Source organism: Lagenorhynchus albirostris, chromosome 2, assembly GCF_949774975.1.
Source record: "Lagenorhynchus albirostris chromosome 2, mLagAlb1.1, whole genome shotgun sequence".
NCBI classification, from domain to species: Eukaryota; Metazoa; Chordata; class Mammalia; order Artiodactyla; family Delphinidae; genus Lagenorhynchus; species Lagenorhynchus albirostris.
In genome coordinates, this window is record NC_083096.1 from 43,414,770 (window position 1) to 43,427,629 (window position 12,860).

Consider the following 12,860-nt stretch of genomic DNA (forward strand, 5'->3'; position numbering starts at 1 on the left):
AATACAAACAAGGATAATCTGCTACATAACCACAATACAACAATCAAAATCAGGATTTTAATAATGATAGTTTACTATGATCCAGTCCTCAGAACTCATTCAAGTTTCAACAGCTATCCTGATGACGTCCTTCATCGGAACAAGAATTCAGGTCAGAGTGAAACGTCTTCAGTTGTCATGTCTCTTTCATCTTCCGTCTAGAACAGTTCTTTAGTCTTTCCCTGACCTTAACAATTTTGAATATTACAGACAATTATGCTTGAAATTTCTCTCATTTGGGCTTTCCTGATATTTTTTCAAGAACAAATTCAGGTGATGCATCTTTTTAAAAATCTTTTTATTGGGATATAGGTAATTTACACTGTTGTGTTAGTTTCTGCCATACAGCAAAGTGAATCAGTTATACATATACCTATATCCACTCTTTTTTGGATTCTTTTCCCATATAGGTCATTACAGAGTACTGAGTAGAGTTCCCTGTGCTATTCAATAGGTCCTTATTAGTTATCTATTTTGTATATAGTAGTGTGTACATGTCAATCCCAATCTCCCAATTTATCCCCCGTACCCCGCTTTCCCCCCTGGTAACCATATGATATTGCTTATATGTGGAATCTAAAAAATGGTACAAAGGAACTTATTTATGAAACAGAAATAGAGTTGCAGATGTAGAAAGCAGGTGACACATCTTTGACAGGACTACTGCAGAAGTGATGCTGCATTCTTCTCATTGCCTTGTATCAGGTGTGCAAGGTTTCAATTTGTCCTGTTACTGATCATATTCATTTTCATTACTTAGCCTGCCTGATTTCTCCATTGTAAAGTTACCCTTATTTCCCTTTGTAATAAATAAGTACTCTGTAAAAGGGCATACTTTGAGATGTTGTAAATATCTGATTCCATATTAAACCATAAACTTATTTACCTATTTATCAAGATGGAGTCATGGTTTCCAATATTATTCAATGAGTCATAATCTCTTCCTATCAATATTTATTCTAATGCTCAATTTCCCCCAATGGAGCCAGTGGGTGTTCCTTCAATCTGGATTCTGTGAGTTTTTGACAGGTCCCAATCATTCTTTGAGCACTTCTTTGCTTTCTGACGAATAAAATGGTCTAGGATCATTTTATACTTTTCTTTTCCCAGCCCTGGAACCAAATTCTCCAAGGAGCCTGGATTTCTTTTAGTAAATAATGGGATTTAAAGGCCAAAATCTGGGCACCAGTGTTCTCCTTGTTCTTGGGGTGTCACTGGTCCTATGTCTTCTCACCAACCTACCTAGGGAATCTCTCTCTCTCTCTCTGCTTTCAATTTCAACCTAATACTACAGAATACATTCTGGTTTTCATTTTCATATTTGTTGAGCACTTCATCATTTGTTGAGAAACCTGGCTTCCACTACATTTACTACATTAATTATTCAATTAATCCCCATGTGTGTAACCAATCTACATTGTCAGGGCTCTTCCTCTGCCTGGATGCCCCCTTGACACTTCACGTTCTCATGTCCTACTTTGATTCGTTGTGGTTCTGTGACCACCCCCACCCCCACCTACTTGTCTCTGCCCTACCTAACGGTTTTAGGATCAAATAGTTTAGGAAGTAAAAAGAGAAGAGGGGGGAAAGAAAAGGAAGAGGAACGATTACCAAAAATTTTTTATGAAGTTTTTAAATATTAGAACAAAAGTATTTGTGTCCAAAATTTTTTTTCAGAAGGAATGAAATATGTGTATATGTATACATACACACACACTAAACGTTTATCTTGGTGTTTTTTATTTTTTTTTTTATTTATTTTTATTTTTATTTTTTATTTTTTTTGCAGTACGTGGGCCTCTCACTGTTGTGGCCTCTCCCGTTGCGGAGCACAGGCTCCGGACGCGCAGGCTCAGTGGGCCCATGGGCCCAGCCGCTCCGCAGCATGCGGGATCCTCCCAGACCAGGGCACGAACCCATATCCCCTGCATCGGCAGGCGGACTCTCAACCACTGCGCCACCAGGGAAGCCCTATCTTGGTGTTTTTTAAAAATTAATTTATTTATTTAGTTTTGGCTGTATTGGGTCTTCGTTGCGGTGCGCGGGTTTCTCATTGCAGTCGCTTCTCTTGTTGCGGAGCACAGGCTCTAGAGCGCAGGCTCAGTAGTTGTGGTGCACAGGATTAGTTGCTCCGCGGCATGTGGGATCTTCCCGGACCAGGGCTCGAACCCGTGCCCCCTGCATTGGCAGGCGGATTCTGAACCACTGCGCCACCAGGGAAGCCCTATCTTGGTGTTTTTATTACTTATCAAAAAAGTTACCTGAAAATGATCAGATTGCACCAGATGAAGTAAAGTAGGATCCCAGTCATGGGCATGAACAACAGGCAAATGCTTATGTCAAAAAGGCAAAGAACTAAGCCCAAATCACTGAGGCATGTGGATGGTTTGCAGGAAGACTAAGAGGACATTTCACTTATCAGTGATTCATTGAGACAGAGATAGAATGAAAAAATAAATTTATAGATTTAACTTGTCATCAAAATGTATTTTTATAAAATCAGAACTAGCAAATTTATAAATGAACAAATTGGTAACACTGAACTAGTTAAGGAGCCTCTGTTATTGAAACTGAAAGCATGTGAACAAAGAAAAAGCAAGGACCCTAGATCATTCCAGTTTTATAATCAATAGTCTTTATAGTGTTCATCTAGTTAGTTTCTAGGAAGCACTGTCAATTGTGATATAGAGGCCATGAGGTCAAGAGCATAGGACTCCAGCTCAGACTTTACTAACCTTGGACAAGTCTCTTGACCTCTCTTGGTCTTGTTATTTCACACGGGTATTTTGAAGGACAAATTAAATATAAACAGTATTTCTATGTCTTGAACAAATAAGTGAAAATTAATTTGTTACCCCTCCCACTCTGCTCTGGGCACATTGGTCTCTTTCCTGTTCCTGGAACATGCTTGGCGCTCCACCTAAGAGCATTTGCATTTGCTATTCCCTCTGCCGAGGAATGCTCTTCCCTTAAATATCCACAGGTCCTGCCCCCTCAGCTCTTTCACATCTTTAATCTGATTAACTTTCTCATTGTGATCTTCCCCAGGGCCCCATTTAAAATTATACACCCCCAATATTTTCCATCTCCTTCTTTCCCTTCTTTAATTTTCTCCTTAGGACTTACCGGTAATATTCTAGAAACTTATTTGTATTGTTTATTGTTGGTCACCTCCACTAGAATGTAAGGTCCTTGAAGGCAGGCAATTTTGTCAGTTTTGTCCAGTGCTGTATCCCCAGACCCTACAACATGCCTGGTGGCCTGTAGTGGGCATTCATTTGCTGTGTGCATTAATCAACCAATGAAAGAATGAACTTTCAAGTGTTCCCTTCCTGTTACATTTTTTTCTTTCTTCACAAGTAGAAATGTAAATGAAATGTGAGAGGAAAAAAGAGACATGAACAATGAGATTAAAGAAAGGTAGACTCAAAAAAAGAAGGATGAGGAAGCCCTTATATATGGAACACTAACTCTGAACCTTAGCAGTTCAATGGTAACAAACCACAGTCATGCAATACAGATTGTCCCTAAGACAAGCCTTGCAGATACAGCCCTTGTCACTCTTCTGGATTCTTCTCTGAGGTCAACTGCTCTCTGTTGGACAAACAGGGTAATATCAGCAAAGTAAACTAGAAGTGGTTAAACTTTTTTTTCTACACTTTGAATAAATGTATGCCATTTGCTCAACAAATTATACATACTTTCTAAGAAAAATCACCATGATTTAAAATGATGTTTCAAATTTGAGTTTAGGTTTAACTTTTGTGTTTGAAAGCCATGAATCTGAGCATCTGTCATAGCAACGGTGCAATATTTCATTAAAGATAACAAACAAAAACTCAGTTACCTCTTGCTCATTTGTATATAGACGTATTTATTTCATATATGTATCTACGCATATATAAATAAAAAAGTGTTGTCTCATGGCACAAATAAATCCAGTCAGTGACTTACATTCACACACAATACAAAGAATTCCATATTGAGACTGAACCTTTAAATATTCTAAAAAAGAAACCACATTTTAAAAAAGGGAACACATAAGATAGTTGGTAAGGAATGTCTAAAAATACAGCATATGTCCCTACATTTGCATCAGGAAATTCATACTGATAGAAAATGTAGCTAAGTATATTTTTACGCAATTGACATCATCTGTCAATCTAACAAACTTTTAAGGGTATTATTCTATGCAGCTAAATAACTGCAACTTTGAGTATTAACCAGTCTCTTGAGACCAGTGTTAATATCTGTCCTGTGTTTTTAAATCCAGTTGTCACGGAACTTCAGACTGCCTCTGCATCAGAAATTGCTAAGCTTTCCAGTACACAAACTATGCTGTGGGCTTGCTTAGAAACTCCTTGTTGAAGAATCTTCTTGCCTCAACACTACTGAGGGAAACAGAGCAACGAGATGGATTCTGTCTTCTATATTCAATGCTTTCAACTATGGCATTCTTTATTACCTGTGAATAGAGGCAAAAGATGTATAATTAGTGCTGTTCTGAACTCACTGAAACATTTGTTTGGTCAAAAAAATATATATATATAATTAATCTTTTTATTATAGTATTCTTCTTGAAATAGAGAAATCTCTGAGTCATGCATGTATATATTTATTTATTTTATTTAATTAATTTATTTATCTATTTGGTTGCATCGGGTCTTAGTTGTGGCTCGTGGGCTCCTTAGCTGCAGCTCACTGGCTTCTTAGTTGTGGCACGTGAACTCTTAATTGCGGCATGCATGTGGGATCTAGTTCCTGGACCAGGGATTGAAAACAGGACCCCTGCATGGGGAGCAAGGAGTCTTAGCCACTGTGCCACTAGGGAAGTCCCTCATGTATATATTTAAATTCAACATCTCCATTACACTTAAAAATTTTTTTTAAAATTGATGTATAGTTGACTTACAATGTTGTGTTAGTTTCAGGTGTACAGCAAAATGATTCAGTTATATATATTTTTTTTCAGTTATCTACCTATCTATCTATTCTTTTTCAGTTTCTTTTCCATTATAGGTTATTAGAAGGTATTTAATATGGTTCCCTGTGCTATGCAGTATGTCCTTGTTGTATCTATTTTATATACAGTATTGTGTTATCTGCTAATCCCAAACTCCTAATTTATCCCCCTCCTTTCCCCTTTGGTAACCGTAAGTTTGTTTTCTATGTCTATTTCTGAGTCTATTTCTGCCTTGTAAATAAGTTTGTACGTTTTTGTACATTTGTACGTTTTTGTACATTTGTACGTTTTTAGATTCCACATATAAGTGATACCATATGATGTTTGTCTTTCTCTGTGCACATTACACTCTTGTTCAGTTTGTATCCAGATACTATTCCTTCCCCCAGCAGAGAAAGAACTGTTGTGGGAGTGTCCCAGATTTTTTTTTTAATTTATTTTTATTAATTTATTTTTGGCTGCGTTGGGTCTTCGTTGCTGTCCGCGGGCTTTCTCTAGTTGCGGCGAAGGAAGGCAACTCTTCCTTGCAGTGCATGGGTTTCTCATTACGGTGGTTTCTCTTGTTGCGAAGTACAGGCTCTAGGTGCACGGGGTTCAGTACTTGTGGCGTGTGAGCTCAGTAGTTGTGGCTCACGGGCTCTAGAGCACAGGCTTAGTAGTTGTGGTGCACAGGCTTAGTTGCTCCGCGGCATGTGGAGCATGGGTCCTTTCCCGGACCAGGGCTCGAACCCGTGTCCCCTGTGTTGGCAGGCTGATTCTTAACCACTGTGCCACCAGGGAAGCCCCTGTTTCAGATTTTTTGCTGATAAAATAGGGAATAAAATATGTGTAACATGGTAAATTTATCTTCATTCTGTCCTTCATGGGGAAGGTAGTAAGAGGGAAGAAATAAGTAACTACTAAATCTAGAATTTATGTCCTTTATAGTTAGTAGATAAGCAGAAATGAGAGACCACAAGGAAGTACGAGACTTTCCCTAATCCTAATGAGAAAATAAATTGCTGGAGAATTGCCCTGCTTCCTCAGTGAAACAAATGCAGTTATAAAACATGGATGTCCTCTATCTAGGAAACATCATGCTTTGTGATTTTATCGATGATGGCTTTTCTTTATTCAGAATAATCTTTGCGTATACCCAAATTAATGGTGAATACAACCTCTAAGAACTGCTATTATAATTATCATGTACTTTTTTTGGTATGATGTTAACCTAGTTAGGAACTTTTGGAATGAAGAGAAAATCTGGAATTTGGTTGAAGCAGTTATTGCAGAGCAATGGGAATGGGCTTTTGGAAGAGAGGCCTGGATAGTAACCTTGGCTCTGATGCTGTTTTTTTTTTTTTTTTTTTTTTTTTTTTTTTTTGCGGTACGCGGGCCTCTCACTGTTATGGCCTCTCCCGTTGCAGAGCACAGGCTCCGGATGCGCAGGCTCAGTGGCCATAGCTCACGGGCCCAGCCGCTCTGCGGCATGTGGGATCTTCCCGGACCGGGGAACGAACCCGTGTCCCCTGCATCGGCAGGCGGACTCTCAACCACTGCATCACCAGGGAAGCCCCTCTGCTGCTGTTTTTGAACCCTGACAAAATCAGGAAGACTCCATTCTCAGGATAGGACTATACAATTTCATCGTTTTTTTTTTTAAATTAATTTTTATTGGAGTATAGTTGCTTTACAATGCTGTGTTAGTTTCTGCTGTACAGCAAAGTGAATCAGTTACACGTATACATATATCCACTAATGAGACAGAAGTTTCAGGGTCAGAGGCAAGTCACATGAATATGCCACGATTCACTTTTTTCCCTTCCCCAGGGGTTGTGAGGCCACGTTAAGGTATTACACACATGCTTTTCAACCCTCTACCATGGGCAGGAATACTTGGGAAGTCTGAGAAGTTTAGAACACCATTGGCCCTTCTCACTCAGAGCTGGTGTGGCCCTCTTGGCCTTGGAGATGTGTGCACAGTAGGGTTTTCCCATTTCACATCCAATCTAACTGGGCAAGCTGGGTTCAGTACCTGGAGGAGAGAAATGTTTGACTTAGGTGACACTAACATGCAGTTAATATTCTGTGACTTTATGTAAGGCCCAATGGGCAGGGCCCTCTGTTCTCTAATGCTAACTTCAAACAAACTGTCATATTCTAGAAAGAGGGACTTATCACAGAAATGTGATACCTTTGTTTGCTTTATGATTTTTAATTTTATATATATTTTCCCCAGAAGACAATTATATATATAACTATATATATATAAAATTGTCTTCTGCGGAAAATATAAAATACACATATTTATTTTAAATAAATATATAAATACTTATATATCTATATTATAAATATATAATTATATTATATATAACATTATGTAAATATAAAATTATATATATAATTATATATATATAAAATGGTCTTCTGGGAAAATGGGCTCAAATGTTACTGAGTCTTTTAAGCAAAGCAGATATTAGCTGACCCCATCTTTCCCATGAGTAAGGGAAACATAATTCTATGGAGACAGAAGAGGGGGCTTCAAGCCTATGAAGGACACCTTGATAGAGGGCCTCCAGGCACAGTCACTTCTTGGCTGTGTGAGATCAAGGGGAATTAACTTATATCCTTGAGCCTGTTTCCTCTTCTTTAAAATGGAAATAATAATACTAATCTTGGCTTTTGTGGGAACTGGAGATCATTTATATAAAACACTTTGCACAATGCCTGGCACATAGGAAACATTCCACAACTAGCATCTATTTATTGTTGGTATTTTTAAGCTGACCATATGTGAGGACATTTAAATTAGATGTGAGGCTGTAAAGCTTACTAGAAACAAATGCACCATGTATAGCCAACAGCGGGCTTATTATATGGTAAAAGTCAGCAAATCAATTCTGCTATCAAATGTGTCCTACTACATCTTCTTTTAATAATCTCCCTGTCTTTCTAGAGATCATGTCAGCAAGTTTTCAGTTGGTTTCTCCTACTGAAAGGAGCACCAAAGCAACATGAGACACACCAACCCTCATTGCAGAGAAGTACCCAAGTAAAACTAAAAATCAGTTCTTTACTTTCCAAAAATGCAAAAAGCTTTAAAATATATTTAAAAAAAAAAACAACTGCAGGGGACATTGTGCTAATCATGACTGCTGTCAACTCCTTTACAATGAATTCATGAGCACAAAAAGATCAACAATAGCAATATTATGAACTAGTGGGTTTATCATAGTTGGCCCTTGGAAGGTGTTTTTAGTAAACAGGCCATTCTTTTAAAGGAAAATGGATATTCACATTTACAGCTGAAAAACCCAAAAATGCAATTAGAATGTGCATGTCAAACCACTAGGTGGCGCATTAACACTGTGAAACCATTAAATACCAGGTTTTTCAGATTACCCGTTTGTTGTGATGTGTAACAGTGGTCCCCAACTTTCTTGGCACCAGGGACCGGTTTCATGGAAGATGATTTTTCCTCAGACCTGGCAGGAGGGTGGGGCGGGGGATGGTTTCGGGATGATTCAAGTGCATTACATTTATTATAAGTGCGCTTTCTTTCTATTACTATTACACTGTACTATATAATGAAATAATTATGCAACTCACCATATTGCAAAATCAGGGGGAGCCCTGAGCTTGTTTTCCCGCAACTAGATGGTCCCATCTGGGAGTGATGGGAGACAGTGACACCCGAAGTGTGTTGCTTATGTCCAGTCTACTCCGTAAGATGCAGTTTAATTATCACTTGCTACTCACTGATAGGGTTTTGGTATGAGTCTGCAAGCAGTTGATTTATTATGGTCTCTGTGCAGTCAAACCTCTCTGCTGACGATCATCTGTATTTGCAGCCGCTCCCCAGCCCTAGCAACACCGCCTCAGCTCCTCCTCAGATCATCAGGCATTAGATTCTCATAAGGAGCGCGCCACCTAGATCCCTCGCATGCGCAGTTCACAGTAGGGTTCGCGCTCCTATGAGAATCAAATGCCGCTGCCGATCTGACAGGAGACGGAGCTCAGGTGGCGACGCAAGCGATGGGGAGCGGCTGTAAATACAGATGAAGCTTCGCTCACTTGCCCGCTGCTCACCTCCTGCTGTGCGGCCCGGTTCCTAACAGGCACTGGTCCTGGCCCAGGGGTTGGGGACCCCTGATGTATAATCCTGTGATGTCAACAGAAGTGGCTGAGCTCAGCGTTACATCAGTTGCTAAATTCAAACCTTTCGGCATGACACATGGTACAATAAGATGTGTTTGAAAAGGCGATATGTTATATTTGAGTCTTCCTATTTTTTAAAATGATACTAGGAGTCATCATCAATAGTGTTTACACCTAATTTCCTCTTTCATTCCCCCCCAAAAGTCATTGAGAGACCAAATCCTTCCCGTCAGTTTTATCCTTGCAGGGGTCCTTATATCTCAACCCTCTTCATCCCCATCACCTATCCCCAAATAAGACTGGTGTCATCTTTCACCTGTGCCATTTAATAGTCTCCCAATTTGCCAGATCCTTTAAATATTTGGCAGTAAAGGCATAAAGAAAAAAAAGAAAACATGAAAAATGTAATCTTTCCCCCAAAGGAACAAATTTAGAGACGTGAGATTGGAAGCGCTCCAAAAGTAAGTACTGGATTCGCGCAACAGAAATTTTAAAATGAGCCTTAAAAGAAAGTTAAGCTATATTTTGAGAGAGAAATAAAAATTATAAATATAGCAGAATGCAAGAAGATATTCTGGAGTAAATTACTGTGGATTTACTGGCTAATGCCTGCTTCCCAATAAAGTGTCATGAAAGTAGGGGCCTTAAGTAGTCTTGTCATGTTTTATCCCAGCACTTAGAACACGAAAGGGGAAGAATAAAAATTTGTGAAATTAATGACTGCCCAGAAGGTGCTCAGTGGAGGTCAATTAAATAGGATAAAGCTCAACTCATGGAGACAATGAGATTTGAGTTGAGTTGAAGGACAAGCTAAGTGGAGAGGAAAGCTAAGTGGAGAGGAAAGCTAAGTGGAGAGGAAAGACCGGGCATTCTCAGTAAAAAGATAATCTCATAAAGAGGCTGAAGATGGAAGGTCATGGCATGTACAGGAAACATCTGGGAAGTGGTTCGGCTGGAAAGGAAGCTGTGTTTGGGGTATACTAGGACATAAGTCTTCTTGAAAGATAGATGGTTCAAAAGGGAGGAAAGAGTGAGAAAAAAACCTTTGGCCCCATCTCAGCTCCTCAACATAACAGTGTGACTTTTAGCAATCAGCCTACGTAATCCATGATTCGGTTTCCTCACATAGAAATAAAAAATACCTACCTCGTGGGCCAATTGTGAATGCTGAATATTTGAAAAGGAAATATCTGGCTTATATTAAGCACTCAAAAGTTTTCCTTGTTCTTTTTGTTTTGTGCATTGCTGTATCCTTAGTTCCTAAGGATACAACACAGTAGATACTCAATAAATATGTATTGAATTAATAAGTAAATAAGATATAAAAAGATTATAGGTAGCATTAAAGGTAAATGAATTTGGGCCTGATATAGAAGGCCATTATAACCAACAAGGACATACTGTATAGCACAGGGAACTATACTCAATATTTTGTAGTAACCTAAAAGGGAAAAAAAACCTGAAAGGGAACATATATAGAGAGAGATATAGATGTAGATATAGATATCCATATATGTATAACTGAATCACTGTGCTATACACCTGAAACTAATGCAGTATTATAAATCAGCTATACTTCAATTAAAAAGAAAAAGAAATGCCTAGAGATATCACATAAAAAAATAAGGCTATGATACATAATAAGCTTCTAAATTATTTTGTAAAAGATAAAAACTTTAACTTGTACCTAGACATTCTTAACATGATGATGAAATATCAGTAAATGAAGAAGTAAATACCAGTACTTCTGGATATACACTTTTCCTCATTTTAATTAACCCTTAATATTTAACACTTTACAGGATCACTGGAGAAAGAATTTTAAAAGCTCATGATTATGCAGCATTGGCATATGCTGTCACTGTCTTTAGAATATGCCAACTGGATGAATAAACTGAATGAGTGAGACTGCATAACAGTACATTTTCCTGTGATAACTGGTCCTGGAAAAGAGACCTCAGAAAGTGTATTTCCTCTAGATCGAGGTGGTAGTTTATGGGTACAGCATGTAGTCACACTACCTGGCCAGGCATACATGGCCTGGAGATTCTCCACAGTCAGGCATCTGCCTCCCACCAACAGGCCCTGTATCCTGACACTCACTACTCGTTCCTCTTATTACATTAAACTCTTCAACCGTTTCTGCCAGTAAGTCGATGACATTTTTTAAATGACTTATGAAAATTTTGTTGCATATTTATTTTAGGTGTCGGGCATTGTGATCAGTACCTCTGGAGGATACAAGGTAAATAAGGCAAGTCATTGTTTTTAAAGGGTTTAAGTTTATAATTAAAAGCAGAAGATAAATTTGGACACGGATAGTAATTATTATCACTAACATATTACCTGTTTCAACTGAGTGTCTCGTACGTGCCAAGCTCTTAAATTATATTCTTTTACTTAATCCTCATCCCAATCCTATAAAAATCTGTATCATTGTTTCCTTTTACAAATGAGGAAAGTAAAATTTGGAAAGGTTAATCAACATGCCCAACGTCACCTAGCGAAGAGGCACAAGCAAAAATCTGAGTACCCAATTTGGTTTAACTCGAAAGCCTCTGCATTTTCCACATACCACACATCTACCAGTGTAAGTCACTATATATTAGGTTTCTTAAAATAAAAAAAAAAGACACAGAAAAACCCCCATGAAATGCTGCCATTGTAAAAAGCACTTAGGCAACGTTCAGTGAAAAGGAATTTGGGAGGACTGAGTAAGTGCAGAAACCCGACACTAATGAGAAACCCAGCCTGCTGTCATGAAGTGAGCAGAAACAGAAGTTCTCTAAAGATGAACTGGAATTTAGCTTCAGCAAAGCAGGGCTGCTAGAATCTCTGGGGAAAATGAAGCAACAGAAGCACAGCAGCAGAGCTGTTGGAGACAGGTTGACATTTTCAAAGTAAAGATTTAAGTCAGAATGTGAATTGAAGATGAAAATTTGCCTTAAGCCACGGTGGTGGTGGCCACAAAGTTGAAAACTGCCTCCATGGGATTAGCAGTCAGATGTCTTTGCATTAGAAGTGTTTATATACACAGTGTCCACAATTGGTGAAAAATTCCAACAGTCTGTGGCAAGTAAACATGTGTTGTGTTGCTGCAACGTGAATACGTCACCTACTCTCGTCGAATCGTGTGAAAATGAGCGATTTGGCTCACGATTGAGCCTAGTGACCCAGCATCCTACCTCAGAGTTTGGCTGTTCTTTCTTTATCATCACTTACCAAGAAGCTTTGATTCTGATAAAATGTGTTTTCCTGGTTAAAAGCAGGGAATGGGAGTCATCAAAGGAGAGATACATGTCAGTGAAAACTGAAGTCTTACCCGGGTATGAGGCGCACACACACACACACACACACACACACACACACACACAACCAAGAATCACTTGAACAGAAGTCTCAATGGTCATATAATTTAAGAGGAAGCCTACATTCATTCATTCAAAAAATATATGCATTTACTGCCTGGGCTGCCATTACCTATATTGACTTGTCTATATTGTTAATTCTGGGCATTTGCAAAGGTCTTGAGGTGTATCCATCGTGGTAAGGGATACAGACACACATAGTTATGGTTCCCATTTATTAAGCAGCTTCTGTTTGCAGGGCACTGTTCATATGTCACCTGATTCAAGATTCACTACTCCCACTATGATAGGTGCTGTGACACCTGTTTCAGAGGTGAGGAAACTGAGGCTCAAGAAGTTTAAATAGCTTATTC

At 38.7% G+C, this 12,860-nt stretch overlaps 1 protein-coding gene across 3 annotated transcripts in view; it reads right to left on the reverse strand.

Annotated features, from left to right (window-relative positions):
* Positions 1 to 3,896: 3,896 nt before the first annotated feature.
* PLA2G4A (phospholipase A2 group IVA) overlaps positions 3,897 to 12,860 on the reverse strand; it is a 160,975-nt gene continuing 152,011 nt past the window's right edge. For 2 of the 3 annotated variants that reach the window (XM_060142140.1, XM_060142141.1), the window contains exon 18: positions 3,897 to 4,504. In XM_060142140.1, coding sequence (XP_059998123.1) covers positions 4,373 to 4,504 — 132 coding nt within the window. In that variant the 3' untranslated portion in view covers positions 3,897 to 4,372. Of the gene's footprint in view, positions 4,505 to 4,542; positions 7,017 to 12,860 lie in introns of those variants that run through there. The other variant, XM_060142142.1, reaches the window with a different exon arrangement.